The following is an 18,605-nucleotide window of genomic DNA, read 5'->3' as shown; positions in this document are numbered from 1 at the left end:
GTGCTTTTGAACTGCTAGGTTGGCAGGAGCAGGGACCGAGCAACGGGAGCTCACCCTGTCGCGGGGATTCGAACCTTCTGATCAGCAAGCCCAAGACGCTGAGTGGTTTAGACCACAGCACCACCTGCGTCCCTGTTTTATGATATAAAAACACACAAATACATAACAAAGTAACAAACAAGAGCAATTATCTCCTGAAACACACACAAACACACACACAGTTTAGAAGGCCATAGTTTAATTTGCCAGTACAGTGCACTATGTGGAACATGGGCAAGGCCCAAGCAGCTCATTGGGGCATGCAGAAGGTCCCATGTTTAATTGTCAGTATCTTCAGGTGGGTCCGACTTGAACCCTGCGATCTTCATCAGCGGCCTTTCTTCATGTGCCTTCTCCACAAGAGGTCTGGAGGGCAGCAATAGGAACAGGCCTTTTCTGCAGTGGCTCCCCATTCGTGGGACACTCTCCTCAGGGAAACTCGCCAGGCACTTTTGTTACATATCTTTAGGCTCCAGGCAAAAACATCCCTCTTCTCCCAGGCATTCAACTTCTTTATGTCCTATGGTTTTTTGGGGGGGGGGGGGTTTGATTTTGTTTTGTGTTTTCATTTTTTATTTTTATACTGCGAATTGCCCTGTGATCTTAGGATGAAGGGTGGTATACAAATTTAATAAAAAGCAATAATCATGCTGTGCAGGAAAGGCTCCTGTATCACAACTGCAATAAATTAATTTAACGCTGAGCAAAAACACACATATTTCAGCATCTCGTGCACACTGCATAGAGCTTCAGGTGCGATGGACAAGGCTCCCTGTCTGTAAATCTGGACGGCTGCTGCCAGGCAATACAGAGCTACGGTAAATAGAGCAGCCGCCTGACTCAGCATACAGCAGCTGAGGAAATGCGGGACTGAAACTCAAGAAGACAAGGCGTTTCCTTCGGTGCAATTTGCTTTACAAAGGAGATCGCGGGGAAGCAGACAAACCAACATTAAATAAGGTGCTTTTGCAGCGTCTGCAACCTGCTGCGCTACCTCGAGAAACGCACGTGTGCGAAAGGGCGATCGCGCATGCGCGGAATGCTGGAGGGCGGAGGCGTGGCCACCGCCGGGGCGGGGGCCTTCCTTACCTCTAGGGACCGTCCATAAAGTACCCGATTCCGGGAGGCGAAGAATTCTGCGGGGAGCGCGAAAGAGGGAAGCCGAAATCTCAGATCCAGCATTGAATGTTTCCAAAGCGTTGCTGGCAGGGAGGATGAGGAGGAGGAGGAGATCCTTTCCACGCCGATGGCTCTTTAGGGTGCGCAGCGCTTCTGAGAGCGTGTGGTACTTTGCGGACGGTCCCCCTGCTAGGCTCATTCACCCCGGCTCGGCTTCCGTACTTCCCTCGGTCGCCATGGAGACGGCGGCCGGCCGCGCCGGTTGCTAGGAGACGCGGGAGGCTCGGGGAAAGCGCGACGGGGAGCGGCAGCAGGTAAAGGCCGCGTGGAGCCTCCCTGGCCAGGGGCAGTCTATCCCTGAAGGGAGCGGCGCTGGCAGGAGACACGACTGGAGCCCGGCAGGTCAACGGGATCCAAAGGTCCAGGAGAACAAGCGGGGAGGCTGCGCTTGGTCCGCCTCTCTCCCGAAAAGGACCATTCAAGATGATGATGATGATGATCACCATCATCATCATCATCATTATTATTACTAAAATAATTTTTCTTAATTTTCCATTCCGGATCCCACCTTGGTCGCCAGTTGTTGTGACGTGGGGTTTGTGATTTCAGCTCTCTTGACATAATATGCTGGAGACAGTTCTCTAGTAACACTTCTTTATTAAAGCAAACAAGACTGAAGACTTGAGGAGGGGAGAGCTACATTTATAGGGACAGGGAACCAGCTAGAAAGGATACATTTTGGAGGGAACAATATCAGGCAATCACAGTCCTGCCTTTTGGAGGAAACCAATAAGACAGAGGATCCAAATACAGCAGCTTAAATGAACTAATCGTAGCTGTACCCTCTGGAACCAAAAGGCAGTTACTTTACCCTAATGCAAATACAGACAATAATAATGCAGATATAAAATCCTTTGACTCAATACACAACACATATATAATCACATCATTATTGAGGTTCACATCAGATTGAGGTTGAATCACATCAGATTGAGGTTGAATCCTGACAAGACAGAAGTGCTGTTTTGGGGGAACAGGGGGCGGGCAGGTGTGGAGGACTCCCTGGTCCTGAATGGGGTAACTGTGCCCCTGAAGGACCAGGTGCACAGCCTGGGAGTCATTTTGGACTCACAGCTGTCCATGGAGGTGCAGGTCAATTCTGTGTCCAGGGCAGCTGTTTACCAGCTCCATCTGGTACACAGGATGAGACCCTCCCCACCCGTGGACTGTCTTGCCAGAGTGGTGCATGCTCTGGTTATCTCCCGCTTGGACTACTGCAATGCGCTCAATGTGGGGCTACCTTTGAAGGTGACCTGGAAACTACAACTAATCCAGAATGTGGCAGCTAGACTGGGGACTGGGAGCGGCCGCCAGGACCACATATCACCAGTCCTGAAAGATCTTCATTGGCTCCCAGTACGTTTCCAAGCACAATTCAAAGTGTTGGTGCTGACCTTTAAAGCCCTAAACTGCCTTGGTCCAGTGTACCTGAAGGAGCGTCTCCACCCCCAGTGTTCAGCCCGGACACTGAGGTCCAGCGCCAAGGGCCTTCTGGCAGTTCCCTCACTGCAAGAAGCCAAGTTACGGGGAACCAGGCAGAGGGCCTTCTTGGTGGTGGCACCCGCCCTGTGGAACGCCCTCCCACCAGATGTCAAAGAGAAAAATACCAGACTTTTAGAAGATATCTGAGGGCAGTCCTGTTTAGGGAAGCTTTTAATGTTTAATACGTTATTGTATTTTAGTGTTTTGTTGGAAGCTGCCCTGAGTGGCTGGGGAAGCCCAGCCAGATGGGCGGGGTATAAATAATAAATTCTTCTTATTATTCTCCACTTTTCTTCTTTGTCTCTTTAGAGCCTGCCGATTTCCTTCCCTCCCGCCTGGCCACGGGCTCCAAAGATGGCTTTCCAGAGTCCAACTATCTTCCCCAAGAGCCTCATCAGCTCCATAAGACAAACTGTGAGTCCCAGAAAGTGGGGAGGGGGCAATTTTACAAAACAGTATGGCAACTATATTGTAAGTCGCTATGAGTTTGCATTTTGTAAACAAAGTGACTAATTAGCCCAATAAATAACAATAAAACAACTAAATCCAGTTTGCCCACACTTCTTTGTCCCCGAATGTATTTACGTATAGATTTATAAAAGTACTTGCATACAAGTTATAGCATAGAATACTGTATTAAATGTGTTTGTGGGAGAGTGATTAATGATTCGTTTTATTACATATTTTGTTTTTGTTTTACTATGTATTTTGAATTCTCATTTTGTCTTCTGTTATCAACCACCCTGGTATCTTCGGATGAAAGGCAGTATGCAAATTTAATAAGAGCATAAATAAAATAGATATCAAAGCATTTTGCAAGAATATCTATACACAATTAAAAAAAAATAGAATTGGAAAATGCAGAAAGATGATTTCTTAATTGCCTGCATAAGATTGGTGGCATAAAAACATTCAAGGTGTTGATATGAACCTATAAGGCCCTATGTTTGAGAGATCACCTTGTCCCTTATATAACCAGTAGGTCATTGCATGTGTTGGTCTCCCTTGAGCTTTCTCCAGATGTCAAAGAGAAAAATAACTACCAAACTTTTAGAAGACATCTGAAGGCAGCCCTGTTTAGGGAAGCTTTTAATGTTTAATAGGTTATTGTATTTTAGTGTTTTGTTGGAAGCCGCCCAGAGTGGCTGGGGAAACCCAGCCAGATGGGCGGGGTATAAATAAATAAATAAATAAATAAATAATAATAATAATAATAATAATTATTATTATTATTACTTGAATGACTACCGGCTATTTGTGAAAAGCAGCGGAGCCTTTGTGGGTCCCCTGCCATTCTAGGGGAATAGGCTGTGGAACACTAGATTACGCTCTCTTCAGACAGGCAAGGAACAGTTTGCTTCACAAACAGAAAGGCACTCTGCACATGCCCAGGGATACGTTTGCTTTTAGGGCCTTTTGTTGTTGTTGTTGTTGTTGTTGTTGTTGTTGTTGTTTGTCTTAAAGGGTGTTATTCTGCTGAATATTGTCTGCTTCCTCCATATGAGCCTGTCCCTTTCTGGTGTCGCCTTTAGGATTACAGCAAATGGCAAAGAGACAATGTGGCACGGAAGTCCGCACTGAAATTAAACATTCCTCCAATTTCGACAGCAAAGGACTTGACGAAGAAAGGGGGTGTCAGTTCTCCAGAAAAGCCGAAAGAGAAGAAAATAGGTTGGGAAAATTTTTCTTGTGTGCCTGTCGGGCCCCTGGGTGGAGGAGGAGGAGTTGGTTGCTACCCCAAACTCTTCCGGGCTGGAGAAACTTTCAGCACATTCTCCCCTTCTCTGCCATGTTATCCCCAGCAGCTGTAAACTGAGTGTTTTACCCAAAACGAATTAATGCCGCTTTTCTGTTTCAGAATGGGCAACGACTGCAAGAACGGTTGTGAGAATGATGCCCTCTATGCGACAGAAGTCCACGTGGAATCTAAATATGACAAAGGAAATGGTCCGGGCCAAGAGACTGGAGAATATCAGAATCATTCAGGTACATAAAGCGATACCCTGCGTTGAAACTGTGGCATCAGGTGCTGCTGATACAGACATAGGGATGGTCCAGAAACGTGGAATTGTAGAGTTAGAAGGGACCCTAAGTGTCATCTGCTCCAGCCCCCTGCAATGTAGGAAGCACAACTAACGAACCCATAACAGATGGGCATCAAGCCTCTGCTTAGAAATCTCCAGTGATAAAGAGTCCGCCACCTTCGAGGGAGTCCATTCCACTGTCGAACAGCGCTAACTTTCCATTTTTCCAAAATAAAGAGAGCCAGTGTGGTATAGTGGTTAAGAGCGGTGGACTCGTAATCTGGTGAACCGGGTTCGCTTCCTTGCTCCTCCACATGCAGCTGCTGGGTAACCTTGGGCCAGTCACATGTGACAGCCCTTCAGATATTTGAAGATGGCTATTCTATCTCCTCTCAGCCTCCTCTTTTCCAGGCTAAACATACCCAACTCCCTCAACCGTTCCTCATCAGGCTTGATTTCCAGACCATTGACCATCTTGGTCGCCCTCCTCTGCATGCCTTCCATCTTGTCAATATCCTTCTGGAACTGCGGTCCTGGACACAGGATTCCATGTAGTCTGGTAAAAGCCTTGGGGTGTGCCCAGAATCGGGTGTAGGATTTCTGCCTTTTTGACCAGAAACTCCAAATTTGGCGACGGGAACCAGTTGTGCAATTTCCATGACAGTGCAAAAGGGCATGGGAGGGTTGCAGCATTCTCAAACAGCTGGCATCCTCCGGTTTTGGGTGGCGTTAAGAGGTGAGCTGAAAAGAACGAGGAAGTCCCCACGAAAGAACAATGGCAAGAAAAACTATGCGGAATTGACAAAGTTAACACATAAAATAGGAGAGACGGACAACCGTGACTTTAAAGAAGAATGGGAACTTTTAACAAATTATTCATGTAGACAACAAAAGGACTTGGATTCCTTTGCAGGTTTTGAATAAACGCTCACAAATTTATTAGTAGAACATAGGATAGATAACTTTTTAACGTGCAGAGAATAATATGTGCAAACAAATAAGAGAAGGGAGCTGAGAGAAGTTATAGGAGGGTGCGAGAGGGAGGGAATTAAAAAGGGGGGAATGTAATTGGATATATTGGTTGATAATTTGTTTTGTTAAAATTGTTGAATAAAAATATATTTTAAAAAAAGAAGAGGTGAGCTGTTTGGTAAGCCCCTCCTTCCAAAAAAATTCCCCAGCGGTTTATCAAGCACAAGACAAACAGCTTGGAAGAAATAAAACGCCATTCCAACTTTCTTCTGGAGAAAAACCGGGCGCTGATGGAGGAGATCAAGGAGATGGATGCAGACACGGTCGTCCAGGCCAGGGGCCTTCTCCAGCAGTACGACATGTTTGGGGTAAGGCTGGCGTAGTCAGGAAGCAGCCTTAGACACCTGAATCGCTCTGCGTCAGGACCATGTGGCTGTACCCAGTGATAATTGGCACGGAAAGGAAGTTCCTGAATCCCAACCCTTTGCTTGAACTAAGCAGCTTCTCTATGCTTCTAGAAACGTAAGACGCTGCCTGATACTGAGTCAGAGTATTGGTCATAGAATCATAATATAGTAAATTTGGAGAGGACATCCAAAGGCCATCTAGTCCAGCCCCCTGCAATGGTCCATCTAGTACAGGATTGTCTTCACTAGCGGTGACTTCCCAGGGTTTCAGGTCGGAATCTTTCCCAGACAGGAGTTCAATATGGAACTTTTTGCAAGTGTGCTGGTCCCGGGGGGGGGGGGGGAGTTACCGTGAGGCGTGGTCAGAGTCCGGTCCTGGGTCAAGGGTCTGGAGACTGTCCACCAAGGGCGAAGCGGGGTCCAAAGCAAGAAGCCAGGCGTAGTCGGGAACTCCGGAAAAACGGGTCTGGGTGCTGGCAGAAACAGGTTTCCAACAACGTTGCTCCCGCAACCTGGGACTGGGCTGACTGGCCTTTATCTCCTCTGGGGCCTAGGGTGGTCCCAACCCACAGGTGACTCGCCTCTCCTGGCCTTAAGGCGAGCACTCCTCCTGAGAGAACTTATTTCCCTCCGCCTCTCTGCCCTGAGCCTCTGCAGCTCAGGAGAGGCTGGAGGGTTACTGGGCCCAGAGGCAGCCTCACCTTCTCCTGACAGAGCTGGGAGAGGAGCACCTGCAGGCGATGGGTCCTCGATCACCTCTGGAGCCAGAGCGGATTCATCTGGTGTCTGCTCCTGGGGATCTGGCACAGGTGAGGGCCCTTCAGGTTCAAGCCCCTGCCCCGGCTCAGCCAGCCCTGGAGGCGGGGTCTCCTGTGCAGGCTGGGACTCCTCAGGTTCAACTTCTGAATCAGATTCCCAGGCCATCACACCAAGTGAAGCGTGTTCTCTGCCACTGACTAAACAGCTCTTCTCATATAACCAGGAGGGATTGAAGTTCATACAATGAGATTATAAATTGCCCATCTGCAATTTATTGGTCAGCCTGCTGTGATGTCATGGAACGTTCACAAGCATTCTGAGGCAGTGAAACCTATCACTATGGAAAACAGTCTTAGTGCAATCTTATGCAACCGAAATCATTGGTCCAACAATTTTGCTTGCAATCTTTAACACGCTTCCTAGGCAGTAATCCCCACTGAGCACAGTGAGTGTTAATCCGGAATGCTGTGCATGTTTTAAATATTTTGTTTTGTGTTACTCGCTCTGAAGTATTATAAAATCCAATTTACATAGTTCACCACAGATATTGGTATTATGATATTGGCGGTTTTATTTTCAGTCCCTTTCCCAACAACCCCAACACAGATTTTGACTTTTCCATGGGTTGTCCTTTCCATCAAGCTTTCCACTATGACTCCCAGGCACTTTCCCTGGCCAGTCACCACTAGTTCAGACTCCAGGAGTAACTTTGGGAAGTTAGGATATTTTTCTCCCAACGTGCTTTGCTTGACATTTGCTTACATGGCCATTCTAATCCCCAGCCACCCAGTTTGGAGGGATCCCTTCTGGATTTCTTCCCAGTTGACTTTTCTGTAGAAACTAAGAGCTGCAAGTGGTTCATGAACTCGTTTTGGTTCTTGGTAGTCCCAAGAACTGGTGCCTTTTGCTCCTGTCTTTGCAGACAATCATCCGATCTCTTCGGGACTCAAGTCAGAACCAAGCTGGTGTAGCAAAAGCAGATCTTGCGGCAGCAGAGAAAACAGTGGAGAAGAATTTGGGAAGTAAGCAGCACGTGATCTCAGATACCCTGCCTGCTCCCAGCTGGGTGGGGCAGAGAAGGAGCCCAAACCAGTAAACCCCAAAAGATCTTTGGATTTAGCTGTAGTAGAAAGTTAGCTTGCCCGGCCCATTCAGATTGTGTTCCCCTGTCTGTTGCCTCTCATTACAAATGGGGTGGAACACACAGATGCGAGAACCTCAGGCAATGCATTGGCAATCCAGGCTAGCTGCCATAGAAGTCGAGGGACCAAGGAGATTTGTTGTTTGCATGCGTCTTTCTCAAGAGACAATGGAGTGCCCCTCTAGGGGTGAAGTCAAACATCTGTGTTAGCAGCACCAACGTGAGTTGCTGGGACACAAGCCTGAGCAGTGTGTATGGAGGTCCTGGGCTGCCCAGACAACAAACCCTCCCTCTTGTCCTTGCTGATGGGGTCCAAAGGAAAGCAGAGAAAGAAATTTGGCAGAAAACAGAAAAATACAAACCATAGTAACAAATGCAAACAATACCCTGCTACGCACACAGTTTTAAATACCATAGTTTTAATTAGCCACAGGCCTGGGAGAAGAGGAATGTTTTATTCTCTTGTTAATTCTGCTGTTTTAAATGTGCATTTTATATTTGACCTCATTTAGCAACGTTGTCTTTTGAAACGTTTAAGATTTCTTCCCTTAACTTTGTTTGTATTAAATACGTATTCTGTAGTTGACCTCCTTTGTAATTTTTATTTTGAAATCTTTAAGATAATTTTTTAGTTAATTATGTTGCTTTGACTGTATCCTTTATATTTGACTTTCTTCAGTAATGTTTTCGTCTGGATTTTTTTCTTTGCCATTTTAATGTGGTGTAAACTGCTTTGAGATTTTTTCTTAAAAATATAAAGCAGTATAGAAACAACAACAACTTTTGCTTTTATCTTCTTCCTCTTGCCTTGCCATCTTCCTCCCACCCCAGAACTGGATCAGGAGATGAAACGCATGCAGACCAAAGTGCACATCCTCCAGGAGGAACTCAATATCCTGAGAACCTACATGGACAAGGAGTACCCAGTGAAAGCCGTCCAGATAGCCTCTCTGATGCGCAGCGTCCGAAACCTGAACGAAGAGCAACAGGTGAGCCGAGGGATCCCTTGCTGGCCTCTGCCTTGTCTTCTTGGGCACAGGGCTGGCAGCAAAGAGCCCTTGGGTACCGGTTTGATCCCTTTTCCTGCTTTGCCGCCCCCAGGACGAACTGGAGGAGATGGAGGATGTCTTCAAAAAGTACCTGGACAATATGGCAACGAAGGCGCAAAAGGAGCGGGAGCGTTTTTTGCAGCGCGTTACAGAGGTCCATGGGGCAGGGCTGGTTGTCTGTCCTTTGCCCAGTGGGTGGGGCTGGTTAGGGTTGTCTACTTTCTGTGCTGGGCTTCCTCACTTGGCCAGAGGTCTGGAGAGATCTTCTCCTGGGCTACAAGCTTGTTACCACGGTGGAAAAAAGCAAAGTTGCGGATTTTCCTTGAGGACTTTTTTGTAAATTATTTCCCTACATTGGGAGTTTCCAGTGCAATACCCACAGGGGCCAAGACAGGTTGGCGGAGTCAACAGGTGTGGCAGTAGCAAGTGAGAGGGAAGAGGACTCCCTGCGACCCAGTTAGACCATTGGCCCATCTTGCTCATTGTGTCTTCCTCTGACAGGCAGTTTTCTTGAGGTTTTCAGACCGGGCACAGTCCTACTTGTAGATTGACCTGGGACCTTTCACACGCAGAGCACATGCTCTGCCTTTGAGCGAAGGCTCTCAAACGCTCCCTTCCCCGGTGTTGCTGTTGCAAACAAACCCACAAACCTTGGCAGATGCTTTTAAGTAAAAAGCAGAATGTCAGGGGATCTGATCACAGTTTTCTCATGCCATTTCTGTTTGGGCCGCCACCAGGCCCAGAGATTAGTGGCCTAGATCCACAGATGAGCCGATGCAAGATAAGGGAACTGTGTACATGTTGTTGGGATGCATCCAAGGAAACAGGGGCAATTGACAGGCCCCCAGCTGGTTCCAGCCCACCGGCCAGCAGCTGGTCAAACTCCGGTCCTTGGATCAGCATGTAACTGCGACCCGAGCTTCAGAAACCTTCAGAAGCTGAGCACACAACCCAGCAGAGATAAGAACTCTTCGCAACAGAAGGGCAGGTTAGGGGCTGTGTAAAGTGTATTTACAGGCATTTTATTCAGCATCAGGACAAAGGAAAAACATGTCTGCTCCCCTTCGTGTCCAAGCAAACAGCATAAGCAAAAGCTATATGGGTGGCGCTGTGGGTTAAACCACAGAGCCTAGGACTTGACGATCAGAAGGTCAGCGGTTCGAATCCCCGCTGCGGGGTGAGCTCCCGTTGCTCGGTCCCTGCTCCTGCCAACCTAGCAGTTCAAAAGCACGTCAAAGTGTAAGTAGATAAATAGGTACCGCTCTGGCAGGAAGGTAAACAGCGTTTCCGTGCACTGCTCTGGTTTGCCATAAATGGCTTAGTCATCCTGGCCACATTACCCGGAAGCTGCACGCCGGCTCCCTCGGCCAATAAAGCGAGATGAGCGCTGCAACCCCAGAGTCGGCCACGACTGGACCTAATGGTCAGGGGTCCCTTTACCTTTTTATACTCAAACGGAAGTTCCCAGCCTGCTGTGCTGGAATGTAAACAGGCATGTGACACACAACAGCCTGTTCCTCTTAAGGTGGAACGGAATATCTTAACACATATATGCATATATAATTCAAAATATCTGGGAAATGCTCTTCTGTCTACTGGAGCAGAAAGTGCAGGAGGAATAGTCCGCCCCCCGCCCCCCCCCATCTCTGGCATGGAGATTCATGCCCTCTGAAAAATGATATGATTTATGATAGTCAAGTGGCAGTTTGAGTGTCAGTTGAGCCACAGCGTGCAGCTTGGCAAAGCGATCTGTCGAACTGTCCTCTGGGAACTCGCACATTCCGTGGGCTCGGGGTACCCTCTTGTTGCCTTCTGGGATCCTTTGTCCATCTTTGCTTCTAAATCGCATTTCCCCCTTTCTCTGTGCAGAAGAAATTGATGGAATACCAGGACGGCCTTCACCAGATGGATAAGAACAATTCGGAGCTAAGAAGACAAATAGGCAAACAAAAGGAGGCAAGATACTTGGGGGCGGCAGCAAATGTCTCAGTGGGGAATTCTGCAAATGTCTGGGCTGGGGTGTCAGGGCTGGAGCCAGATGAAGCAGAGGCAGTTGCCAGCAAAGTTCACTTTTTATTCAAGGAAGTGAACATAAAACTCAGCAACTCTTTCCAGTAGGTCTTGCCCCTATAGAGCAGGACTGACGGCCCCTGCTTTCCACCCTTTCTAAGGCTCCTCCTCTCCCAGCGGCCCCAAACTGCATCTGTGCAACTTTGGCCTCTGTCTTGCCCTTGTTTCAGCAGGAGAGGGAGACTCCCTGGATTCTTCAGCAGGCTCTTGATCTCCGCCCTCCTCTGCTTCAGCCTCAGAGTCTGAACTGCTCTCTATCACCGGCTCTCCCTGCTCACTAAACCCTGTTGCTCCTTCAGCATCCAACCCTTCCTCCTCTGACCTCTCTTCAGTGTCCCTCCAGCAATCTCTGGGCTCGGAGCCTTCCTCCTTGGTGGGGTGGGGTGTCTTCCCTGAGTACCAGCTGGTACCTCCCAACACTCCTTGTCATAGAATTGTGGAGTCGGAAGGGACCTCGAAGGCCATCTTGTCCAACCCCCTGCAATGCAGGAATCGCAGCTGAAGGACCGTCCAACCAGTGAAGGAGAGTCCAGCACCTTCCGATGTGGACTGAGTCCCAAGAAGGGGCTTAGTGTTCCTGGTCGTTACTCCACCCTGACTGGACGTTACGCCCAACATCCCTGGGGAACGATCTCACAACTGGAGCTAGAATGAAGGGAGGCTGGTTTTTGGCATGGAGGCCCCTTGGGAGGGAGTTCTATCTTTCGCGATGAACATGAAATGCCACCCCTGGTGGATTGTCGGCTGAGATGCTGAGCCGAGTGTAGATTGAAGGTGGAGCTAAAATAATTGGATCATCATATGGGGAGAATCTTCCACATTTCCGGCTTGGCCAGATGGTGGTAGCTAAACTTAGGCAGAGGTTTTCTCTACAACTCGGCGGAGGCAGCAATAGGGCACCTTCAGAGTTACCTGTGAGTAAGCGGTGAACTTCTGATCTGGAAGCCCGACGTGTTTAAAACTCCGTGGAGGGGGAAGGCAATTTGGAGCAGGGGAATGGGAAGTGTTTGGAGCCGGACTGCGAGGGCAGGAGTTGTTACGACAGCAGCAAGAAGTCTTGCGGCACCTCAGTGACTCGTGGGCTTGTTATGGCGTCACCTTTCGTGGGCTAGAACCCACTTCACCCACCTCCCTGACTTGCTTCTTTCTCCTTTCAGGTAATTGCTGGACTGGTAAAAGACATTGCCGCGTTGCACAAGAACCTCAACACACTCCATCACTCCACTGGGGATCCGCGAGAAGTGATCTTTGCAGATGTCCTCCTCCGTAGACCCAAGTAAGTCCCTTGGCCTGTGTCCCAAGTAGTAGCATTTTCTGGGGGCACTTTGGGCCATGCCTTCACGCTGAGCAAGCCCTGGGGGTGGGGGTGATGCGTTGCATTGGCCAAGGGGCTGCACCAGGGACTGAAAAGCAGGAAGAAGCAGGGCGGCTTTCTAGCAGGTTACAGGGTGAAATAAAGGAGCCTGCAGTTTCATAGTCTCTTGTGGGACCCTGTTTTTAGGCAATGAGAATTGACGGGGCCACTTTGGTTCCTGTCCTCCTTGCCAGCTTTCTGCAGCCAGTCACAAGGACATAAGCAGATCTTAGTCTAGGGCTGGGCAATATCTGGTTTTCAACAACGTGATAGATCACCAGCTAAACCTTGCTATATACAGTGGTACCTCGGGTTAAGTACTTAATTCATTCCGGAGGTCCCTTCTTAAGCTGAAACTGTTCTTAACCTGAAGCACCACTTTAGCTAATGGGGCCTCCTGCTGCCGCCGCCGCATAATTTCTGTTCTCATCCTGAAGCAAAGTTCTTAACCCGAGGTACTATTTCTGGGTTAGCGGAGTCTATAACCTGAAGCGTCTGTAACCTGAAGCACATGTAACCCGAGGTACCACTGTATAACGATATAGCACAATGTCTGAAATAAGGTGGAGCTATGTAGAGACTAGTTCTTTGCAGGAAGGTAGTGGGAGGCAGTGGAAGACAGAAGTGCCTGGCATGCAGTGGCGTAGCGTGAGGGGTGCAGGGGGGGCCGGCCACACCAGGCGCAACATCTGGGGGGGGGCGCGCTCTCACTCGCAGCTCTCTGCCCCTACCTGGCTCCACAGGTTAGGGGGCGCAAATTACTTGCCTTGCCCCGGGTGCTGACAACCCACGCTACGCCACTGCTGGCATGCTCTGGTCCATGGGTTCACGAAGAGTCGGACACGACTAAACGACTAAACAACAACAACAACATGTAGAGACTTTAGTTGCCTTCATGGTTTTTCCTGCGTCTTGGTTTTTGCAAGCGCCTGCTCTTGTGATTCGCTGCCGCCCTACATGAGGCAGGGGAGAGCTGGGTCGGCAGAGTTGAACAAGGGCTGCAGGAATTGAGAAAAGCATTGGCTGGCTTCACGGTTTCCACCACATCGTGATTTTTGCATGTGTTGCCAGGTCTGAAATTATGAAACCAGTTTTGGACACTATATCGATATATCACACAGCCCTAATTGAGTCCTGCATCCTGTTCTCACAGAGGCCACCCAGATGTGTGTGAGAAACCTCCAAGCAGGCCTCCAAGCCCCCTCACCTCCAGTGGTTTCCAGCAAGAACCATCTTGGCTAGTAATAATAATAATAATAATAATAATAATAATAATAATAATAATAATTTATTTATACCCCGCCCATCTGGCTGGGCTTCCCCAGCCACTCTGGGCGGCTTCCAAAAAAATATTAAAATACTGTAATACATCAAACATTAAAAGTTTCCCTAACTAGGGCTGCCTTTAGATGTCTTCCAAAAGTCTGGTAGTTGTTCTTCTCTTTGACATCTGGTGGGAGGGTGCCACAACCGAGAAGGCCCCCTGCCTGGTTCCCTGTAACTTGGCATCTCACAGCGAGGGAACCGCCAGAAGGCCCTTGGATCTGGACCTCAGTGTCCGGGTAGAACGATGGGGGTGGAGACACTCCTTCAGATATACTGGACTGAGGCTGTTTAGGGCTTTAAAGGTCAGCACCAACACTTTGAATAGTGCTCGGAAATGTCCTGGGAGCCAACATAGATCTTTCAGGACCGGTGTTATGTGGTCTCGGCGGCCGCCTCCAGTCACCAGTCTAGCTGCCGCATTCTGGATTAGTTGTAGTTTCCGGGTCACCTTCAAAGGAAGCCCCACGTAGAGTGCATTGCAGTAGCCCAAGCGGGAGATAACCAGAGCATGCACCACTCTGGCAAGACAGTCTGCGGACAAGTAGGGTCTCATCCTGCCTACCAGATGGAGCTGGTAAACAGCTGCCCTGGACACAGAATTAACCTGCACCTCCATGGACAGCTGTGAGTCCAAAATGACTCCCAGTAGCCTTCAAGAGCCCTCTCCTCTTTCACAGTCTTGTCTAATCCTCTTTTAAAGCCACCCAGGCTATCATTGCCTCCTGGGGGATCGAGTCTCATAGTTTTACTGCGCTGCATGAAGACTTCTATTTTGTGAAAGAGACAAGGGAAATGGCAGTTTTGCTGCTGCTCTTCTGCCCTTCTTTTCTGCCTCAGACATTTGCGTTTCCTCTCCTCTGATTTGCCCTTTGCTTTTTCCTTCCAGGTGCACCCCAGATACGGATATCGTTCTCAACATCCCCACAGACGAGGATTTCCCCCTGTAGTTCCTGGAAACGATCTTGGGATTATGCACCTTGATCACGCAACGCCCTCCCTGTAGGCCTCTGGGAGCCAATTTCCCTCCTGCTTTGCTGAGCTGCACCCAAAACTAGCAGCCTGCCTCACTCCCGGTCCGTCGTCTTTAAACCTTCCTGCTAAGAATTGCTGCCGGGGCTTTGCTTGTCATCCCTGCCTGCAAATATTCCAGCATTAGATTCTGTTAAAGCCAGTCCTATCTGTTCAAAGAGAGTCAGTGTCTCAAATAATCCCGACTCCTCCATGGAAGTCATATTATCCACGCTACACTGATGGTGCAACAGCTGCCTCTTTCGTTTCGGTTATTATATTTCTGTGCCGCTTTTCACTCACACGAATCACAAATCCGCTCCCAAATGATAAATAACGAGAACGTAATGGAACGCCCCAGATACAACATAAATCTCATAGAATAAAGGAATCATCAGAAAAACAGTTGCAAATAATCAGTCAAACTCTTTGTCTTCTTTGGTGATCACTCATAGCCGAGTAAGATGGTCTTCCATAAACACGGTTTTAACAATAAGTCCGTAAGTGACTGTGGAGGCCAATTCTGGATCCACACGTCCTTCCACAGTGGGGACATAGGTTTCTGGGTGGGAGTTGATCATGGTGTGGATTTGCCAAGCATGCCTTCCTCTTAGCACATTTTCCCCTTGTGTCCTGAGTTCAAGTATCTTCAAAGCACATGACACCTTTGGTAAAGGCTGTTCTCCAACTGGAGCGCTCGCAGGCCAGTGTTTCCCAATTGTCCATGTGTAGACTACATTTTTTTAAGATTTGCCTTGAGACAGTCTTTAAACCTCTTTTGTTGACCACCAGCATTACGCTTTCCATTTTTAAGTTCGGAATAGAGTAGTTGCTTCGGAAGACGATAACCAGGCATCCACACAACATGACCAGTCCAACGAAGTTGACGTTGAAGAATCATTGCTTCAACACTGGTGATCTTTGCTTCTTCCAGTACACTGGTATTAGTTTGCCTGTATTCCCAAGTGATGTGTAAAAATTTTCGGAGACACCATTGATGAAATCTTTCAAGGAGTTGGCGTTTATAAGTGGTCTATGTTTCACAAGCATACAGTAAGGTTGGTAGTACAATAGTACAACCAGTCAAACACACTGGAGAGGTCAAAGCAGCTTCTTCCAAAGGCACTTTGAGCATAGAATCGTTGGAAGGGAGTCCATCTCGTCCAAGCCCCTGCAATGCAGGAATCTGGCCCAATGTGGGGCTCAAACCCACAATCCTGATATATATGTTTTTTTCCCATTTGACCTGCTTGCAATTATGATCCGTGTCACAGCTTCCTATACTCTGAGGTCAGATGCCTTGGAAACGGCTCTCCGTAATTCCGCTTCCCAAAGGTGTCCCAGCTGGAAGTTGGGTCTTCAACACCGCCTGCTTTCTCTGCACTTGAGGGTCGGCTTTGGGGGTCTTGGGTAGGTGGCGTGAGACCCACAGCTTTCCCCCTTCACAGCCACCACCCCACACCTGCTGCTGAAGTGGTTGCCTCACACTGCCTAGTGCAAGGGTTGCCCCTGGTGAAAATCCAAGCCCCGCAATATTGCTGTTTATTTCATTCCTCTATCATCTTTCTTCCAAGGAGTGCCTGCCTCCCCACAGTTCCATTTTATCTTCACAACAACCCTGTGAGTTAGTTCATGTTGAGAGAAACGTACTGGCCCAAACAGTGGTGTAGCATGGATTGCCAAGCGCCCGGGGCAAGGAAAGTATTGTGCCCCCAACCGGTGCCTCCTGAGGCTGGGGTGCTACCACGAGTCTCGCCATCTGCCCGCCTTCCCCACCAATGGGGGACGCCACACAGCTGAGTGATGCGAGGGCCCATCTCCCGGCAGCTCCCCCCCCCCCCCGCGCAACTCCTCTGGGCGCATGGGTGGAATCCGAAACCCAGGAAGAAAATCCGGCTCATTCTCTTCCAGTTGTTCTATCGCCGCCAGCAATTTCAGCTTTCCTGTTCGGACAGTCTTCCCCGCCCCACAACCGTGTGCTGATCTGGGGATTCCCCAGATGCCCCTGAGCCAGTTCGGAGAGTGGAGGGAGTCCTATTATGCTCGTGTGGATCCCGGTGGAGTACAGGGTCAGGTTTAAGGTGCTGGTTTTGACCTTCAAAGCCCTATGCGGCCTAGGACCCATGTACCTACAGGACCACCTCTCCTGGTATGCCCTGTGGAAGACCTTAAGGTCCACAAATGACAACATTTTGGAGGTCCAAGGTCACAAGGTGGTTAGATTGGTCTCAACTAGGGCCAGGGCCTTTTCAGTACTGGCCCCGACTTGGTGGAAGGCTCTGTCACAAGAGACCAGGGCCCTGCGGGACTTGACATCTTTCCGCAGGGCCTGCAAGACAGAGCTGTTCCGCCTGGCCTTTGGTTTGGACTCGGTCTGACCCTTATGTTTCCTTCCCCTTTCGGTCTTGATCTATGGGCTACTTTTAAAATGAGGCTGCATTTTAAATTGCATTTTAACCTGTATTTTAAATTGCTCCCCCCCATTATGTTTTTACTGTGATTTTATTGGTGTTAGCCGCCCTGAGCCTGGCTCTGGCCGGGGAGGGTGGGGTATAAATAAATGTTGTTGTTGTTGTTGTTGTTGTTGTTGTTGTTGTTACTACACTGGCTTCTGCTGGCACACCAGCTTAGCTGGCTCTAACCCCTCTGTTTTTGTACTTTCATCCTTCCAGACTGTGGCACTTTATGGGTTAAATTTCTTATTCTTTGTTTCCTTTGCTTTTTCACGTTTGCATTTCTTTTTTTTTTAAAAAAAGGGGCATTAAAAAAAATACCTCTCTCTATCTCTCCCACCCGCCCCCATGCATGCGCACGCGCACACGCACACACACACACACACATCGTGCACCTTCTGAATGCAGAGACCCAGGAACGTGTTTGCATTACAGCCGAGATTCTATGGGATATTTTCTGCAATATCAGTGGAACACAACTGTCTTCCAGCGACGTCTTCTCCATCCTGCACATCTGCCTGCAGCCTCTTAATCTGCCGCTGGGTGGAGACTGCCAGTATCCTGTCCATTCAGAGAAATCTGCTGTACTTTCTCCTTGTCCATTTTAATGACTGAGATGTAGGGTTGCCATGTGTCATCTTTTCCCAGGATACACCCTCTTTTTCATGATTTAACATGAGAGTCGTCACAGCGATCTATTGTTAACAGTAGAAGTTGGCAAATGTGTCCTCTTTTTTGCTCTTCAAAATATGGCAACCCTACTCAGATGTGTTCTTTTATTGAGCAAAACTTACTTTAAATGCACGAGGGGGGATGGACCAGTTTCCCCTCAGTCTTTTTGAAAACGGCATGTATTTCTTGTTTGAAGCTCCCACGTAGCATACATATTCATTAAGGGACTGGGCATCCTCCTGCTCTCATTTTTTTATTGTTCTTATAATGTGATCACTGTACATGATTTGAATATGTAATTATTGATTATGTATACCCAATGTATACAATGTATAGGGACGCGGGTGGCGCTGTGGGTAAAACCACAGAGCCTAGGACTTGCCGATCGTATGGTCGGTGGTTCGAATCCCCGCGGCAGGGTGAGCTCCCGTCGTTCGGTCCCAGCTCCTGCCCACCTAGCAGTTCGAAAGCACCCCTAAGTGCAAGTAGATAAATAGGTACCGCTTTATAGCAGGAAGGTAAACGGCGTTTCTGTGTGCTGCGCTGGTGCTGGCTCACCAGAGCAGCGATGTCACGCTGGCCACGTGACCCGGAAGTGTCTGCGGACGGCACCGGCTCCTGGCCTCTAGAGTGAGATGAGCGCACAACCCTAGAGTCCGCCAAGACTGGC

General features: G+C 48.7%; 1 protein-coding gene across 3 annotated transcripts; it reads left to right on the top strand.

Moving 5' to 3' along the window:
• The first annotated feature begins 1,412 nt into the window (after positions 1 to 1,412).
• On the top strand, positions 1,413 to 14,989 carry LOC310847101 (uncharacterized protein C20orf96). 3 transcript variants are annotated; one of them, XM_083744612.1, is made up of 11 exons: positions 1,413 to 1,472; positions 3,010 to 3,114; positions 4,233 to 4,371; positions 4,559 to 4,686; positions 5,906 to 6,064; positions 7,785 to 7,884; positions 8,835 to 8,992; positions 9,105 to 9,206; positions 10,922 to 11,008; positions 12,280 to 12,398; positions 14,689 to 14,989. In XM_083744612.1, the coding sequence occupies exons 2-11, from the start codon at positions 3,055 to 3,057 to the stop codon at positions 14,747 to 14,749; spliced, it is 1,113 nt and encodes a 370-aa protein (XP_083600738.1). In that variant the 5' UTR covers positions 1,413 to 1,472; positions 3,010 to 3,054; the 3' UTR covers positions 14,750 to 14,989. The 3 variants fall into 3 exon arrangements, with proteins under 3 accessions (XP_083600738.1, XP_083600740.1, XP_083600739.1); XM_083744614.1 differs by having other exon boundaries at positions 1,449 to 1,560; XM_083744613.1 differs by having other exon boundaries at positions 1,461 to 1,577.
• Positions 14,990 to 18,605: the final 3,616 nt, after the last annotated feature.

The sequence above is a fragment of the Podarcis gaigeae genome (assembly GCF_964106915.1).
Source record: "Podarcis gaigeae genome assembly, chromosome: 6".
NCBI lineage: Eukaryota > Metazoa > Chordata > Lepidosauria > Squamata > Lacertidae > Podarcis > Podarcis gaigeae.
Note: the sequence above shows the minus strand (reverse complement) of the source record. Positions and strands in the feature narration are given on the sequence as shown.